The following is a 19,740-nucleotide window of genomic DNA, read 5'->3' as shown; positions in this document are numbered from 1 at the left end:
GGTCTTCCTATTCTAAGATACATGTGAGATTTTAAACAGGACAAGACTTCTTGGTGTTTAGAAATAAGAACATAAAATTTAAACATTTGTCCATCTATTTGATTAAGCAAGTGTATGTGTGATTGAGTTGCTCACAACTTTACCTATTCTGTGTCTTCTTTTAGGATGGGTCAAACCTCGCTGCAACTCAGAGGGCCTATGCACCCGAGCAATTACAGAAACAGGACAATTTAGCCATTGACACTCAATACTACTTGGCCCAGCAGATCCACCCTGTTGTGGCTCGGATCTGTGAGCCAATAGATGGGATTGACGCAGTACTAATTGCATCATGGCTAGGTAAGTGTCCCAAACTCTGAAAAGCCTATGAAAGTGTTTGCAACCTCGTGGGAAGAACAAAATTACCAACCAACCAAACCTTCCAGAGCTCCCAGGGAGTAAACCACCAACCAATGAGTTCACATGGAGAGACCCATGGCTCCAGTTGCATAAGTAGCAGAGGATGGCATTGTCTGGCATTAATGTGAGGAGAGGCCTTTGGTCCAGTGAAGGCTCCTTTTCCCAGTGTAGAGGAATACCAAGGTGCTGAGGTGGGAGAGGGAGGTTGGGAGAAGAAGCACCTTCATGGAAGCAAGGAGAGAGGGAGTGGGGATGGGAGTAGGGGGGAAAGGAGGATAACATTTAAAATGTAAATACAGAGACTATCCAATTTTTAAAAAAGCCTCTTGAAGTAGTAGTGATATGCATATTTCTCCTATGTCTTTTAGGATCCCTGCTTGCAGAAGGAAGATTGTATCTGTTACTTTTTTTGTTTATTGTTCTTTGTAGTTGCTTGGCTCATCTATCCCACCAGAATGTAAGCTCCATGTATTTGCTATCTTTCTAAGTCTGTACCTACAGGTGATACTCACTGAGTGCTGAGGGAAGAAAGAATTTTACGTACTCATATAGTCACGGGGCTTCTATTTTTAAAGGTCTAATTAGTCACCTTCCATTAATAAGGAGGTTAATGATTTTTTTTTGCATTTTTTATTCATCTTGTCTAAAGGTATTTTGTTAGAAAGTGAGAAAATGCAACTTTAACTTTTAGTTTTTACTTTAAAATTTCTAAAATTAGACTCACTATTATTATCCAGAAATTGGATGGTTCCTGATTTATCATCATCTCTGGAGGTGGCAGCTAACCTTGAGGCAGCAATGTCTTTTTTTTTTTTTTTTTTACAGTTTTACCACTATGCTATGTCATTATTGCCATCTTTGCTTTAAAATGTGTTTCTTAAACATCCCTCATTTCAATTCTAAGTGACCAGAACATATTTAGAATTGCTTTTAAGGTTCCTACTTTCTTCTATAGTAAACAAAGCTGAATGTTTTTAAAGTACTACTTAATAAAGTGCTTAGATAGTATCTCATTCTCCATAAATCAAGGACAGTAATGCTACTGACATCTCATAGTCTTTAGCTCTGACAATTTCAGACTAGTTTTTTTTTTACTCAAACCTACATTAACCTTGTTCCTACTCTGTGCATTCCATGTTCTCTGAATAATGTGTTGCTCATTTTCTGTTTGTTGGAGAAATTTTCTATCACTTTAACCAAAACGACTGGTAGTGTTACGGGACATTGACATCTCTAGGACCTGGTTTTGATATTAACAAGCCTCTGAAACTTGGTCACACATTAATTTTGTTTGTGGGTGATAGAATATAATTGCTCTGAGAGAGAGAAGATATATGTGTGGTGGCAACACAGGGCTTGGGAGTGCTCAGCATATTGTGGTAAATCCACCTGCCATGCTACTTTCAGGATCCAGTGTAAATATGTCCATCTTCTTTCAGTCCATAGGATTTCTGAGTAGGTAGTATTCAGTATGTCTTTGGAATGCCATTGGATTTTCCTAAGCTCATTATCAAATCACATATATTTCATCCTGCCCGTGGTGGATGTGTTTCTGCGATCAACCCTGCCACCCCCATCCCTACTATCCCATCAGTGTCTGATCTGGAAGTGGAAACTCATTTTTGACATTTGCCTAAGCAAAACATAATTAGGAAGATAAAATTCTGCTACCAAAATAATCATATAATGTATTCTCCAAGTTGAGTTGTATTTGATGATGTTTATAAATCCTCAGCTGGGAGGAGGAGACTATAAATGCATGATTTTTTAGCATCATTTCTTTCTGTTATATATTGAGTGCTTACTCTGTTTGCTGTGATAAGTACTTTCCATATCTTATTCAGTCATCATGCAGCCTCCTTTAGGCTCTATTTTACAGAAATACATTAGCTTTATTTTACAGAAGAGGAAGCTTATAAAAAGTAGCTAAGGTAGTTTATCATATATCTAGTAAGTATGGAGCTGTAGTTAGATTTTTACTGAGCTTTATGTGATTCTAAAGGTTCTGCTCATGACCTCTGTGCTAAACTTCTTTTTAGCAGTAAATAGCATAGCTCTAAGAATGAAAGATGTTCATAACCAGGAGTGAGGTGGTGTAGATATGCAAGCATGAGGAGATTTGCCTTTGTGCCATCTTAGCAAATCTAGTTCTTTGTTAGCTCTCCCAAATTTTCCTTTTGTTAAATAATAAATAACCCGATTCAAAGGCAATCTATACTGTCTTTCTTTGGTTCCTCCAAGTGGCCAGGAATTGATAGGGAAGGCACATGGTAAAGCCCCAGCTTAAGAATGAATTCCATTTAATAGAAGGAAGTTCAGAACATTGAGTTCCATCAAAAGAGATGGACAGTAGAGGGTCATAAATCCTTCCTGTGTAGATAGGTTTGAGACCTACTTGTTACTTCAAGAGTGGTTATGCTGGGAGGCAACTAGACTGATTTTGTTGATTCTAAAGGTCATAATTTAGATTACATGGGGACAGATTTGTGTTTTGGATCCTAGGGTTCAAAATCAGGGGCCTGTCTATATATGCTGTGTACATACCCTACCATGAACCTCAATCCTCGATAGTAGGCAAATTTTTTAAAAACCTTTTTAGTTTTTAACAGTCTTACTCTCTATTGTTTGTTTACTTAAATATATATTTTCATAACTTGCTGCTTTATGAATCCATTTTAAATAAATTATTTGCAGAGTTCTACTGGTAGATTAATGAATCCTATCTTTAGAGGTTTCATGTGCTATTCTTTATTACTCTCATTGACTAATCTCAATTTGTAGCGGGCATCTTTTAGTCTTGGACATGTCCTGTGAAGTACCCATTCTTGCTCCATAATCAAAAAGTTTTCTGGGTATAGAAGAGATGGTTTGAACAGTTTTTAGAAGCTCCTTCTTCATGCCATATAGTTGATTATGTCAATGTAAGGCCTCCATCTTGAGCCATGAACAAACCACTACTATTCTCTCATTCCAAACTCCTTTTCCTCTATTGGTCTCTTGATAATGGACTTTTTAATGTCAGTGTGTGACGTTGTTGTCAGTTGTATAGTTATCCTCCTCTCCTGTGTCTCTTCTCCTGTTCTCTCTATTACTAACTAGCCTTACCAGCAACACATCTTTGAGCCTTTTATTGTTCCTTCTTTCTTCATGTGAAGTTCTGCATTAATAAGTATCATCAGGAAATATTAGTGTGCACTAGGCAGGAAAGTAGGCATTTGCTTCTGTCCTCTTAAGGAACTGCTTTTATTGGCACCCTTTATTTCTGCATTCCACATGAAAAATTAATGTGGTTGTTCACTTGGGGCTTTGAGCCCACCATTACCTGTTCTCTTGGAGTTGGTGGTTTTAGAGAGGGATAGGGAGGAGATGTAGAAGTAGTGGCTTAGTAAGCGGAGTGTGAGGGGTTATGGGGTTTCTAAGAGGTACAGCTACAGGCATAAAATTACTGTAATTTATTTTCAAAATTCTAAATCTGTTTTCTTTATATAAAAACTGCAGTTAGTGAACCGACATTGTTAAATCAGTTGAAGTGTACAAATGTATACATAAAATACAAGCCCTCCAATTGCCTAATCACAGACATAAAGTAATTTTCTTGCTTTTAATGTAGTTTTTATCTTTGATTAATGAAATGCATAACAGTGTCAAAACTTTACTGAAGTTTGATACTTTGTTCTTTTAGTTAATACAAAGAAATCAGGAATAATGGTATAATTTCATTTAGGAAAATTATTAAGTTTGTGATTTTTTAAAGTCTCTTTTGTTGAAAGCAAGTATATTTTTCAACTACCTTTTTTTCCTCTAATGCCTTTATGCTACTTTCCTTGGAATGAAAGGCAAGCATCAAGTGTTGGTTTTATCCTGTGGCTTTGCTTTGGAAATTCTTTCTCTCCCATCAAGATGCCTCCTGAAGTCTGTTTGATGGCATGTTGCATGCCAGATAGATGTTCTATATGGAAAAACCATTTTAGTGAAAAAGGATAGTCTATTAAATAATTGAGTGAATAAGTCTGTTGAATTGAAAGAGAAAATTTTTTCTAATAACTAATGGTTCTCATTATACCAGTATAAAATATGTATCATTTTTCTGAAACCCATGTAAGATTATTGCTATTGGACTTAAAGTAAAATTTTACTCTTTTTTCCATCTGTGAATAGGAAAAAATATAGTATTACTCTTCTAATACAATAACCCTCTGGGAACCATGGTCACTAAAACTTGCAACTCTTAGGTTTTGTATTTTTCCCTCTAGCTCTAATGAAAGCTCTTTATAGTCTGTGGATGAAATACTCAAAGTGTGCTCAAACATCCAAATAGTCTTCAGTTCTTCAAAGACCAGACTAGTGGTAAGGGTAATCTAAAGTTCATTCTAGAATTTTATCTTTCAGTAAATTTTTATTTCATATATAATTGTATTTAGAATTCTTTTTTTTCCCAATGAGGAATGGGTTTTACATCTATCAAGTACATTGCTTTATAGTCAGAACTAGAATATAAGGATTATTTACCTGAGCAGTTTTCTTACTGGTTCTGTGAAATTACTGGTATTTGAAGAATTGAGAATTTCATGTCTTAAAATACTGCTTAATATAAGGCAGAATGCAGTTAATCCCTTGTGTTCCCAAATGAAAAATGCAAGCAAAAGTTCTTCTTTGTAAAATTTCACTAGCTAGCCATGCTAGTCACGATGGTGCATATCTGTAAATCCTAGCCCTGGGGAGTCCGAAGAAGAAGGATTGATGGGTAATCTGGGCCAGCCTGGGTTCCATAGCAAGACCTTGTCTCAATAAAATAAAATAAAATAAAATAAAATAAAATAGTTCATGCCACTCATGTTACATACAATAGTTTCTGTGAATTTTCAAGGCCCAGTACCTTTCTAAAAATAAACACAATGGTGGGTAAACAAAATTTGGGAATGGTTTGAACACTGTTGAGGAAATATATTTACAAAAATAAGATGGAAGGGATAGAACCATATAAACGTGCTACAGTCAAACAATGATGGTACTAGCAGGTGCCTCAAGTATTAGTTTCTCAAAGGATATGTCTTTTTTTTTCATGATTAAGCTCCTATAGGACCATTTCTATCTCACCATCATTTTCAAGCCTCACGTCTTGAAAGTTGGTGAGATCCTCTTCTTGGTTCTGTCCCTAGACCATTATTTAGTAACTTCTATTTCTCATCTAATTTACTTTTGTATTCGTTGAACAACTTAATGTCAGGCCCAGCATCATGATACACCCTGGGAAAGACACAAAGGTGAGATAGAGCTATGGGTTCTTTTAGTTGTGTTCAGTTTAAGTTATTATTAGTTGATTTTACTGTTGTAAGACTGTCTAGCCTGTTTCAAAAAGATGTAAAAGAAAAGGTTATCAAAATTATGGGAAGCAGATTATTTAAATTAAGTCTTCCTCAGTGACAATGAAAATTATGTTGCTTATACTAGGTGTGGTAGCCATACTTCTGTAATCCTACCACTCTGGAAGCTAACGCAGGAGAATCGAAAGTTTAAAGCCAGCCTGGGTTATACATAATGAGACCCTGTCTCAGTTACTTTTCTTTTTCTGTGATAAAACACCATGACCAAGTCAGCTTAATAAAAGAAAGAGTTTAAGTGGGCTTGGAGTTTGAAAGTGTTAGTCTGTGATGGCAGAACAACGGCTTGGTGGAAGGCAGCTAGAGTAACAGCCGAGAGCTCACATCTTGATCCACAGGGGTGGGCAGAGAACATACAGAGGAGGTGTGAATCTTCTGAAGACTCAGAGCCATACTTCCTAATCCCTCCCAAATTGGCACCTAGTATTGAAATATAAGAGTCATTCTTATTCAAACTACCATGGACAAAAATAGGGTTGTGGGTTTAGCTCTGTGGTAGATAGAACACTTGTCTATCTTGTGAGAGGCCACAGATTTGCTCTTATCACTATGAAAATTTGCTAATAGAAAAATGGGTAAAACATAGTAAGCAAGAAAACTAAATGTTTAAAACTAAGATATCTAAAGTGTATTTTATGTATGTATGTATGTATGTATGTATGTATACACATACACATACACACACACACACATATAAAAGACAGGGAGGGTTAAAGTGGTAAGTTGTTGGTTCCTCTTTGCCATCAAATGTCAAAACTTACTTTATTGCTTCAAAACATAATTTAAACTACTTCAGAAAGAGGAAACAGCTAAAAATTACTAATTTATTAAAATCCAAGTTACTAGAATAGCAGCCTAAATCCTCCTTGGATCCTTTTGCCCCATCTATTAGTATATTTGGAAGAGCAGATGGCTTTTTGTAATCATTGGTCTGTTATTCATTTTCCAATTTTTATTTAGTATAAGATAGTCTATCAATTTTCAGGTTTAAATGAAGGAATAAAAATACTTCTAAAAGTTCTTCTGGACTACTGTATATATTGAGCATCCTTAATCTGAAATGCTTTTCAAGATGGGCACTAACTGGCATGATGATACCTAGCTACCTCCTTTGAATGATTTAATAGTTACTTAACTGTTCTTTCCTTTCAGTTTAAAAACAAACTCTGTACCTCATTTTTAAGTAGGATTATTTGATTCTCTAGTCTAACTTCTTGAGTTCTTTATATATATTGGATACTAGTCCTCTATCAGATGTAGGATTGGTAAAGATCTTTTCCCAATCTGTTGGATGCTGTTTTGTCTTTTGACAGTGTCCTTAGCCTTACAGAAGCCTTGCAATTGCACGAGGTCCCATTTGTCAATTCTTGATCTTAGAGCTTAAGCATTTGGTGTGCTGTTCAGGAAATTTCCCCCTGTGCCTATGTGTTCTAAGCTCTTTTCCACTTTATGTTCTATTAGTTTCAGTGTACCTGGTTTTATGTGGAGGTTTTTGATCCACTTGGACTTGAGCTTGGTACAAGGAGATAGGAAAGAGTCCACCCCAAAGATGCTCCAACATATAATAAGGACACATGCTCCATCATGTTCATAGCAGCCTTATTTATAATAACCAGGAGCTGGAAAGAACCCAGATGTCCTTCAGCAGAGGAATGGATACAGAAAACTGTGGTACATTTACACAATGTGTTACTACTCAGCTATTAGAAACTATGACTTCATGAAATTAGTAGGTAAATGGATGGAACTAGAGGCTATCATCCTGAGTGAGGTAACCCAGTCACAAAAGAATGAACATGGTATGCACTCACTGATACTAGCCCCAGAAAGCTCTGAATACCCAAGAAACAATACCCAAAGAACAATTCATAGACATTATGAAGCTCAACAAACAAACAAACAAAAAATAACCCTCCCTCCCCTAAAAAAATAAAATAAACCCTGATGTGGTGTAAAATTTCACAACTGCTCTCATGTGACAGTTCATAATCAAAGTATAAGCACATTGAAAATATTGCATAAAATTATTTGTAGGCTATACATACCAGGATTATATGGACAGTAAGAGAATTTTGTATTGAGACTGTCCACAAAGAATCTTGTTATATATGTACAAATATGTTAAAAGTTTTAGATCTGTACTTTGAACCACATCTGGTCCCAAGTGTTTTAGATAAGGCATACTCATCCTGTACACATTTCATTTATTTAAAATTCATACTCAGGTGTAGCATTGAGACATTTTGAGTTGAAGTCATGAATGTTGCCCATTAGGAATTTGTTGCTATTTACATTTTGGAGAACCATCTCTTCCAAAGCAGTGTTTATATTGGGTTATATATATATATAGTATCTGAACATCTCCTAGTCCACATGGTTTTTTATTATTATAAATAGGAGTTACATATTTTTATCAGCAACAGCTATATAAAAATCTGTTTTTAGATCATTTCTATTACTTCTGACTACTCCACTTTTTCTTTTCCCAGTCAACACTTCTACAGCAGCAACAGTCATCTGATTTCTTAGATAAGGTTTTTCTAGTCTATAATTGTATGTAAATGGTTTTCTACAATATATACTTGTTATGTTGAATTTCTTTGACTTCATGTAATATTTGGTCTATGATGTTTCTTATATTCGTATCCATTTTTATAATTTCTGAGTAGTATTGCTGATAGATTGTTATGCTTCAACCTAATTTTCACTTGCGACTATTAGAATAAAACTGGCATTTTTATACACAGCTGTTTATGGAAATAGCATTGGCTCTCTAAATTTTCACTATATTTTCTTTAGTTCTAAATATGCATTTTATATATTGTTTTCTAGTAAGGTCAGATACTTATAAGCCTAGATTCATGCAAAAGAAAATAATTTACTTAAGATATTTTTAAATTTAAGAATGAGAATACCAAGTTTATTAATTGGCTTCCCTGGTACCCTTGCTTACTCTTATTACAAACAGCTGCTTGTTGGTACCAGTTACTTCCTTTTTCCATTAGAATTCATCTGTACAGATTCCCCCCTTCCCCACTTGCATGAGTATATGGAATTAACTGCCTTACTCTAGTTATTTGCAGTTGTATTTAGAGACCTTATTTTTTTTTCCTTTGGAAGAAGAGAAAAATATTTGATCAAATATATCATGATACTTCTTAGATAAACAAGACTTAATTATAAATGGTTTAACTATTTGAGAAGAGACATAAACATTGTAGTCTACAATGGTTTTTAAAAGATGATAGTAGAAAAAGTAATTGTGTGTCAAATGTTAAATTGTATGATTATGACTGGCGATATTAAGTTAAAACTGCACTGCTATGCTCACCCACCCAGTGCCTCTGATGCTTCTTTCTATAAATATGCCTTTGAAACTGAGAGCTTTGATCCTGTTGCCAAAATAATGTAAGATCCTAGAAGTTTTCTAATTATAAATGACAGTATTTTAATTTCATTGTACTACCTCTCTGTCCTTCTAGTCTTAGCACAAGTGACTTGATCACTACAAGTTGCAGGATTGAAATAAGCATATATCACATCATCTTTAGTTGTTGTGGGGAAACCACAGCTGTTCTTCTGTCAGACGATTAGTTTTTCCAAAGCCCACTCAAGTTACCCCCTTCTTTATTCTGTGCCTGACCAAATGATTCAAGTCACCTGTTTAAAGGCAGTCTAGTAGAAGTAGAAATTTCCTTTCTCAAACAGGACTTAAAGTTTTAAAACTTTCAGAGAAAGCTCTTGGTAGAAGAGGTAAGGAATTTGGAATTCAGTTTTACATCTCTTGCTGAGCTTTCATAGGGTTGCACACTGTGAGCAGTTTAATATTAATTACAGAACATATATGCAGGCAGGGCAAGTGCGATGGTAAAGATTGTGCTTTAAAGGCATTTTTGACAGCTTTTAATTTGGGGTTGTCACACAAAGGGAGTTTTATGCTGCTATTTTGCATTCTTAAAATTCAAAATCTCTACCTCTAGATGGCAGCACCAGATACTTTTTTTCCTGTTTGAGGCCAGCTTTAAAAAGTTCCAGTATAAGTAGTAAAACTTTCAAGTTTAATAAAACTTTGAAATATTCTGAGTCTATGGTTGAATTGCTTTAGTGCTGAGTAAGTTTGGGACTTGCTGCAGTCTGGGTTTTCAAGTTGGCTAAAAGGATTTGGGACCCTCCCTTGCGCCCCTGCATAGTGTGTCAGCTTCACCCAAGTAAGCCTTCTTCAAGTGTGCCTGTCGTATGTATAATTTTCCTTTCAGGAAAACCACTTGTTTAATGTTTTTATGTTAAAGACAATGCACAAAGAATGTTGCATTCCTGATATTGTAATGTTAATTGCAGTTTATTTTGCTTTTGTGTTATTAAAAATTATCAAGCATCATAGCTAAGCAAATGCAAGATTGAAGCTTTTTTTCTTTGAAACAGTTCAGCCTGAGAATAAGTCTGAAGTAATTAACTATCTCAGATGGCCTAGTTACTGCCATGGGAAAATAATGAACATTTCTGGAAGTCAACATTTAAAGTAGATACTGAATAAGGCTTTTTTCCCCCTCACAGTCAGATATTTTTTGGATGTTCCTCTAAGTATCAAATAGACCATGTACTTTTCTGGTTAATTCATCAGGCAGACAGGCAGGCAGCAGGCAGGCAGGCAGGCAGGCAGGCAGGCAGACAGGTAGACAGCAGGCAGCAGGCAGGCAGGCAGTCAGGCAGGCAGGCAGACAGGCAGGTAGGCAGGTAGGCAGGCAGGCAGGCAGGCAGGCAGGCAGGCAGGCAGGCAGGCAGGCAGGCAGGCAGGCAGGCAGGCAGGCAGGCAGGCAGGCAGGCAGGCAGTACAGTCTTTGAGTGTACTTGTCCAAGTACTCAGGTGTGCCACATCAACCTAGGCTGTTCGAGGAGGCTAAGGAACAGCCCTTGGTCAGTTGTGTACCTGTACTACTCAGCATGGTTTTGTTCCTTTATTTTTAACTATATAAGCTTGCTGTTTAGAAAACTCCTGTCCCCTACCTCTCCTTTAAAGTTAAAATTAGCATTGGAAATTGGTTAATAATTATCAAACAGAATAGTTACAGCTGCTTACTCCTAAATGCAGATTAATTAACATATTTTGTGAATATCCTCTTGTATTCACAACTAAAAATTAATGAATTAGGAGCATTAATCTGTTACTGTAGATAACAAACATATGAATGTGGTTTCTCACGTTTAGTTCCTTTATCCTCTTGAACGTTAAGTATGAGGATGTCTATTCTCTATAGTTTGCTTGTTTGTTTTTTCTAAGAGGTTAATAACTTGTAAACTAAAAGTGATGGCCTTGGCATGGGCCATTTGCCATATATCACAGTAACTTACATCACTCATTATATGGAATGTTCTGAAAAAATATTTGAAAATTTTTCTTTTATGCTGTCATATTAGGCAATACTTTAGTTTCTATGAGGCATAGTATTAACTTCATGTGTAGTATTTCATGTGATAGTCTACATTACATTGTATCCACTTATTACTTTGTGTTGTAGTTAAGTATGGTTTTATTAAGTGTTTAATATCCATTAAGCACCACTGAACTAGGCTTATTCTTTTTTTTTATCTCATTTGAAGTTCAAAGCTATGTGTCTGGTGACACCTCCATATTGTGGGTGAGAAAACTGAGGCTCCACATGATAGTCATGTATTCTTTGCACTGTGCTATGCTGAAATAGATTGTCTCAAGAAGTTCATAATTACGATGTGTAACTTCCTAACAAAAGAGATTATAGGGGTTTGTTAAATCCAAGGAGTGGAATTTGACAGATAGGCTTTGAACAGGGGAAAATTAAATTGGTAAGAATGTTTCATTTCTTTAAATAGTTCATGGAAACAAGAGTGTATACACTATACCTAGGTTTATTTATTGTGTTGTCTCAAATGAAATGTAGAAATTGCATTTGGCTTCAAGATTGTTGAGTGTATGTGGCTCTATGAGATATGTAGATCCATCATTTTGTACGTTTTAAGTTTATGAATTTCAGACACACAGAGAATATGATGTTATACTTTGTCTCCGATGCTGCTACTGAATTATAACCACTGAATTAGATTGCGACATACATGCTGTTAACTGTAGAGCCAAGATGAAATCAACCACTGCATTGAAATCAAGGTTTGCTGTTGTGTCTGCATTTGAAGGAGTCAGAATGTCAGTGAACCTATTTTCTTTAATGGGATTTTTGTTCTGTTTTCAGTTTTAATGGTTGCATTTTATTTGAAGAGAATTTATTAATATCATGGTGTAATTTGAGTTTTTGTGTAACTGGAGAAAAGTCCTATGAAATGCTTTGGAACCCACATATGCAATGACATGTTTCTACATTGTGTTGTTAGAGTTACTTGTTTAATTCATCCTCTCTAATAAACAGAAATAGTTTGTCCACGTGATCTTGAGTTCACTTTTTTTTTTTAACCTTTGTATATACAAATTTGGAAACCATTATTTTTTGTTAGAATTTACTTTGGGCATATTTTGTTTTGGGTGAGTACTATTAAATTTGTTTTTCTTTTGCTTGATAGGACTTGACTCCACTCAATTTAGAGTTCATCAGTATCACAGAGATGAAGAGAATGATGCTCTCCTTGGTGGTCCAGCACAACTAACTGATGAAGAGAAATACAGGGATTGTGAAAAATTCAAATGCCTTTGTCCTTCATGTGGAACTGAAAATATTTATGATAATGTATTTGAAGGCTCGGTTAGTTATTCCATTTTATTTCTGTCTGTCATTTTGTTTGGAAACTAGTACAGTATGCCCTTCCTTACACTTTGGAGAACACACACACACACACACACACACACACACACACATTGAATATATAAAGGTAATCTAGATGTTTCATTTATGTCTGTAAAGAATTTTCGCCATATGAGTTCTGTTTTCATAACTTCATTTCTGCTGAGAAATGCTTCATTGAATGTGCTTTAATCATTGTTTTTGCTTTCATAGAGTGCTTGACCTTTTTTAAAAATGGACTCTCTTCAAAATTCTCATTATCTCAAAATATTTTATTAGAACTCCTTAATTAGTAGCCCATGTTTTCCTATTACCAACCCCCAGTTATTTAAACCGTGCAATACCCGGGTTTATCTTAAATCAAATTAAAAAGTATTAGGTGTTTGGGAAAGGTTTTGTTTGTCTTTACATGTCCTTCTTACCTTTTTTTTTAAAAAAACAAACATACTTTTAAATTGTTTTACTTGTGGTGTTTCCACATCAGACATTTTAAAAAATCACAAGGAGACATTCCTGTCAAGGAGTACTGCCAAAAATGTATCATTGACCTTGGATCAGAACTTGAAACTTGGCCAATTCACTTTATTTCACTGCGGTGTTAAAAGTGTGCTAGCCTTTGGCAAATGAGTAGGCAGCAGAACTCTAAAACCTTGAAAGTGAAGGGAAATATATCCTTTATCTAAATTAAAAGTAATTATTTTAAGTTAATTTGGACAAACAGCAGATGTTTTGCATTTTTTGAATCAAAACAAAGCAGCTTTTGGAAGCAAGTGCAAGGAAGAGGCAGACACAGATCAGCAGTACTTGCTAAATCCTTGAGTTTTGCTTCATTACAGCTGTAAATAAGATAGTTAATTGCATGGATGCTTGACGACTTGCAGATGGGCTAACTGGAAGAGCGATGTCAAGCTCCGAAATCTCTTCCACCTGGAATTGCTTAGCTTGTCGGGTAGGGTTATACAGCAGATTGGAGCAGGAAACCAACCAAGATGTTTAAGTATCCAGAAGGAAAACAAATGCTCCAGAAACCCCAACAGTTTTTCTACATCTTATATTTGTTTTGTCTTTGTTTAAAACAAACTGATACAATAGAATGTTTCTCCAACTGCTAATAGTTACTCGTCCAAAGTTATTCTCTTCTTGAAGTTTCCTTTCCCAAATAATTTCAAATCTCTTAAGGCTCAGTAATTTTCGATTTGACAATCTTATGATAAATGAGATTGCTTTTGTAGTACAGCACTTTTATGTTTCAGATTTTTTTTTTTTCGCTTAAATTTCAGGTGAGGCAGTAACAGCAAACTGATGTATTATAAGTAGTGACTTCATGGTTTTCCTTTTGACTTTGTAGTTCATTGTGGTGATTGCAGAAGAATAGATGCCATGTACTTCTAATGGGGGTTTTAAAGACAGAAGTAACGGATAAAGTAGAATTAGAAACTCACCTATAAATGTGTTGTGTGCCAAGAAAAAAAGAGAAAGTTTTAGGCATATCCTTCTTTCCGGTAATAACCTTTTGTGTACTTGCTTGTTCTGGCTTCTATAGGGAATGGATATAGAGCCCAGCTTGTATCGTTGCAGTAATATTGATTGTAAGGCTTCACCATTGACCTCTATGGTACAGCTGAGCAACAAATTGATCATGGACATTAGACGTTGCATTAAAAAGTACTATGATGTAAGTATCTATAATAAGACATTACACGCTCCTTTTATTGAAGTTTAATAATTGTTGTATAGGTTTTATTACAGTTGGAAACACTTGGGAAATTCATAGTAAAATACTACCAATAAAATGTGACACACTGTAACATTTTGTTTACATTTGCTTATTCATTTTTGTGTGTATTGGGGGGTGGTACTAGATAATGCCTGTATGGAGGTTAGATGACAACTTGAGGGAGTTGGTTCTCTCTTTCTATCAAGTTGATTCCAAGGGATCACACTTAGATCATCAGGCTTGGTGGTAAGGTCTTAACCAAATAAGCTATCTCACCTGCTCAAAGCATTCATTTTTATTCTAGTAGTATGATACTTTGATTTTTCTCACAAATGTCATATATTTAATTACTGAAGAGGATTAAGATTGAAAGTTTGGTTTTAAGAAAAATGAAAGTGTATTTAGGAATTTTATTTTTATTTTATCTTTGCCTAGATAATTGAATTAAATGGTCACTATGATCTTTGGCTGGAACTGGGAAAATACCAATATTGCCTATCTCCAGCAAATAGAATCATGATGTCATGGGTAATGGTTTTTAGTATGTTGAACACTGCCCAGTACTTTGGGTTCACAGGACAATCTAAGCCAATTTCTTGATTAGTTTTCTAAAGAAATTAAAATTTGAAATTGAAGTGCAAATTAAGATTTCAAAGAGAATATCTCATTTTTATATATATACAATAAAAATCTCAGATGAGTTAAGTAAGCTATCTTTGCTTTTATTCTGAGTTTTTGTTTTGTTTTCTGAAAACATTTCAGATGAATGTATTTTTCTCTTTAAAAATTAAAATTTAAAAAGACTGTATATTTTTCATTTTGTGTGTCATATCATTTGTCATCTAAACAAATTTCTGTCACTTCAAAATTTACTATACATTTTAAAAGGCAGTGTTGAGCTACGCAGAGAAACCGTGTCTTTAAAAACAAATCCAAAGGCTGTGTTGACAAGGCATTTAAAAAAATGTTAAAAGTACTATTAGGTAAGGCCCATGACTTTATGATTCTATACTTTCTACTTACTTGGTAATGAAGATGTAACATAGCATTTTCTTCTTTGAAACACATGTGAAGTAATTTGAAACATATGTTTCACATAGTAATAAATATAACAATATAAAAATTGATATTAGATCATTAAGATGAAGAATGAGAACACAGAGTCTCAGTGTGATTTAGCATGGAATAATTTGTATTTACATTGAAAGAAAAGTAGATTTGCCTGTTTTTAAATACTAATTATGACTACATTTTGGGAAACTCTGCAAAGTTTTAGTGAATAAAGCTGTGCTGGACTTAATGAAGAGCTGGGTGAAAATAAAGGTTATCTAGGGGGTCACATTCTATAGTACATGAAACATTCAGCTCATGAAATGTTAGGCCTTTATTTAGCATGAAGAACCCAAATCAAAACTATTCAGCTTCTCATTTACCGGCCTTATTGAGCAAAGTATAACTCTTGACTCTTGGGACAAATCCTGACTTTTCCATCTGTGTTTAGTCTATCAAAAGCTTCACCATGGAAATGTTAGTGCTAAAAGCAATGCATCTAGTTCCTTTTGTAAGAAGGAGCTATCTGTTTTGACTAAGTTGAGAATAGGAAGAAAAATGATCTGTATAATTAGAATGTATCTAAACTCAAGGATGAATTTGTAATCTAATTGTATGTGGTGGTGGTGGTGGTGGTAATGGCCTTAGTTACAAAAGTATTTTTTTAAGTCAAATAATCTTTTTTTGGAGACCAAGTATTTAAAATGAAGTTTGAGAGCCCTTGCTTTCTCTTATCCACCAACTTTCTCTGTAACAAGCAAGTGAAAGCTTTTTTGCATTTAAGTGCTTACTTGATTGACCTTGTTAAGATGTTTCTGGTTAAAATATCCAAATGTTACTCTTGTGATTAAAGATTGATAGAACTGTTTGTTCTCAAAATTAGAAACTTCTCTAATTTCTGATCCTAATCTTAAGTGACCAGATGGAAGAAAAGTAACTTTATCCTTTCTTTTCATAGTCTCAAGCTGAGGTTGTATATGAACAGTATTTTTCTTAACACATTCATGTCTGTTTTTATTTTTGTTCTCATTTTTTATTAGATACTCTATATTTACATTTGAGATGTTATCCCTTCTCCCATCCCCCTCCCCCTCCACTTGCTTTCACAAAGGTGCACTCCCTCCTGGTCCCCCTCTCCACCCCCATTGCCTTGGCATTCCTCTACATTGGAAAACATGACCTCCCTGGACCAAAACTTCTTATATTGATGCCAGAAACATGAATACTATATTTTAACAGTAAGTGAGAGACAGTTTATTTTCTGTTGTCTTCTGACACCGTGCAACGTTTGACAGCAGAGGGATATGATATTGACATTTTTGGTTAACCAAACTTAAAGTGACACTGTTCAGTGTGATGTCTAATAATTAATTGATGGCAATCTATCTACATACTTATTTAGACAGCAAGCATATTTGAAAAGATATTGAGATAAAATACTGAGATTAAATGAATTTTTTGAAACAGGTTACCAAAATGGCTTCTTCATATTTTGTAATATTAAAAAACACTCACTGAACATAAGAAGCACATTATTGTGGGCCTCAGTTAAGGGTATTATTATATTTATTTTAGTCTTAGAATTACAGCAAGAGAAATCAATGTACACCAAGAAAAGATGTTATTCTGAGAAATGAAGAACTTGGAAGAAAGTTAGGTGGATATAGCATTTGAACAAACCATATAACCTGCCAAGGAATGTAGTTTTAGATTACTATGAAATTAGGTTTCCAAGAAAAAAATTAAAATCACAAAAGTATACTTCTAAACCACATGTGGTTTGGGAAAAAAATGCATCAAATGCTCTTCATTCATGAATAAGTAGTCCTGACTGGATGAGTAAATGTGATGTAACCTTTTCCCAAATGTATGGATCTCAGAATTAACCAGTCTATATCACAACATCATAATATTTTAACACTGACTCCTTTAGTTGTAAGAGATGGTTTTTCTGTTCTATACAGCCATGAGTGTAGGCTTAGAATTCTCATTTTCTTTAACATACAAATCTTAATATGCATAGAAATGTGCAAGATACTGAACAAACACATTTTTTAGTAATATATTAATTTACCTAGGAGAAAGACAACTTTGTATTTTACTTGAAAATGTAGTGAAATCTTAAAAATGACATGGCACAAAAAGCCTTAATTCAAAATTGGTTTCTGCCTTGAGCTGTGTTTGTTACTGTTAATACTGACCTGACATTTTTTTAAATCAGAAGAAGACAGATTAATCTCTAAGCTTTTAAGGATGTTTTTTGAGATTCAAGTTTAGAATGCTAAATGGATAGCATGTCCTCCCTTAAATTTTTTACACACACACAGACACACACACTCACACACAAAGGGAGAGAAGCACTAGCTAATCTAAATTGGGAAATGAAGAGGGCTTTTTTTAAGCATGAAAATTTCATCATCTTGTCAGCTGGCAGAATGCCTGCTGTGTGGATTCACAAAGGCTAAGAATTACACTTTCATGAAATTTTCCTCACTAACTGCCCTGGTTAATTTGAAAGATAACCCACTGTTCTAATTCATTCCTCAATTGGGCGGTGCAGGTTTTATCTTTGATCTGACAAAGCATTTGTGTTAATCGTTTTGGTCCTCCACTAGACACTCTTGGGATTGTGCTTTTACAATAAATGTGTCTGTGATAGCTCTTTAGTCTATTATACTTACAATAGATCCATAGAACTGGTAATTAATTCTCCACTGCTTTGGAAGAATAGGTGTAGCTCTGTCAAGTACTGCTGGGAAGTTTGTTTAGCTGGTTCATTTCTGAAGTATTCTCCTCAACTGTCCAAAAAAATGAATTTAAGATTGAAATGTTAACTTACCCAGAGGCCTTGCTGATGATTAGGAAGTCCAACCCATTTTAGTACCTAGGAAGGGGGTGATGTGTCCATTTACTATCAGTTACTATGTGACTTGAACCCTTATTTGAAAACTTACATTGAGGATAATATGAGTGGGATTAGTGGGGGTGGGGAGATAGAGACCTAGTCTGTTACCTTGTTACTGCTGCTCTCTATATTTCTCTGTCTTACTTCTTATCACATTATTGTGGAAGAAGTACATTATTATTTTATTTGGGCCATTTTGTATGAGGAATTCAAAAAGTTATGCCCTGAGTATTAATATCAGCCATCAAGCGTGATGTTCTTACACATAAGATTGGCTTGGAATTGCCTTTTATCACAAGCAAAATGATGCCACAACACAATCTTGTTTAAACTGTTGGTTTATAAATATGTACACTCATTTAACATCATGAGCAAACACCATTTATGGTTCCTAACTATTCTTAAGCAAGAGTGATTTTATGAGGAATCCACAGAATGATATTAAGTAAATAAACCTGATAAATGCAAGACAAAATAGCCTTTCCACTTCAGACCCCACCAAATGTGTTACTAACTGGGCACTCGTCACCATTGCTTTTATTTGTTCTGTTTCTGTGGAATGTTACTGTACAGTGCATCTGTTTGAGAGCCGTGCAGTAGCGTTCTCAGTAGTAGTAACTCTGCTGTTCTGCAGCAAATATTCAGTGTTCAATAACCCTCAAAATTTCTCATTTCTTACCTGTGGTGATATGGGCTGATAGTGTTTAGGTTATAGCTTGCAATATGCAGTAGTATCACAGATACATTAGTTCAAAATAGTTTAAACTTTAAGCAGTGGGGGAATTATTCTTTATTTATTTGCTTCTTTATATTAGAACATTTAGAAAGAGTAAATTGAGCTTCTCTTTTTTACAAAGGGACTAACATCATAATTATAAGTGGTAGTAAAGGCTTTCAACATAGAAACAATAGCTATCTCAAAAATTCAGCTTCATGGGCAGCTCGATACTTGCTGCCCAACAGTGCTTAAAGAGAGGCGATTTCTTTAGGAATCCATAAATTCATCTAAAATCTTATTAAAATGAAAAAGAACTTCCTGAGAACAGTTGTTTCTTCTGGTTTCACATCATTCGATTGGTAAGTTAAACAGAAATGAACACCAGCCAAGCCAGTATTCTAACACCAAGCCCATTGATGGAGAGGCACTGTGCCTTCATTTGTGAATGGCTGATTTTTCTTAGATTTTAGTAAGTCAAGCTAGCTTGTTTCAAGTTGAGTATAATATTTTGGAGTAACTTTATGGGGTGTTCACATAATAAAACTAATAATTAGCTTTTATGATAGTTTGGGTAGAGTCTTAGTCTAAGAAAATGCATTACTGTACAAATCTAAGGGAAACCCAGGTCACTCCATCCTCTAAAACATGTTAGATAGGTTATTCTGTACATGAAATTAATCATAGGATATTGTTTGTTACTGCAAAGAAGTTCTAGAAGGCAAATAGGGTTAGATACAACTTGCCACTTGACTTTTTTTCGAAAATAACCAACATTTGTCTGTACTTTCTTTAGTTTTTATTTTATT

At 34.8% G+C, this 19,740-nt stretch overlaps 1 protein-coding gene across 3 annotated transcripts in view; it reads left to right on the top strand.

The window, feature by feature from the left end:
• POLA1 (DNA polymerase alpha 1, catalytic subunit) overlaps positions 1–19,740 on the top strand; it is a gene marked incomplete at its 5' end in the record, with an annotated part of 297,636 nt that overhangs the window by 138,129 nt on the left and 139,767 nt on the right. For all 3 annotated transcript variants that reach the window (XM_080911044.1, XM_080911046.1, XM_080911045.1), the window contains 3 exons: positions 165–339; positions 12,327–12,505; positions 14,088–14,219. In XM_080911044.1, the coding sequence (XP_080767170.1) occupies positions 165–339; positions 12,327–12,505; positions 14,088–14,219 (486 nt within the window). The remainder of the gene's footprint in view (positions 1–164; positions 340–12,326; positions 12,506–14,087; positions 14,220–19,740) is intronic.

Source organism: Micromys minutus, assembly GCF_963924665.1.
Source record: "Micromys minutus genome assembly, chromosome: X".
Lineage (NCBI taxonomy): Eukaryota > Metazoa > Chordata > Mammalia > Rodentia > Muridae > Micromys > Micromys minutus.
The sequence above is the reverse complement of the archived record's forward strand: the minus strand, read 5'-3'. Positions and strand labels throughout refer to the sequence as shown.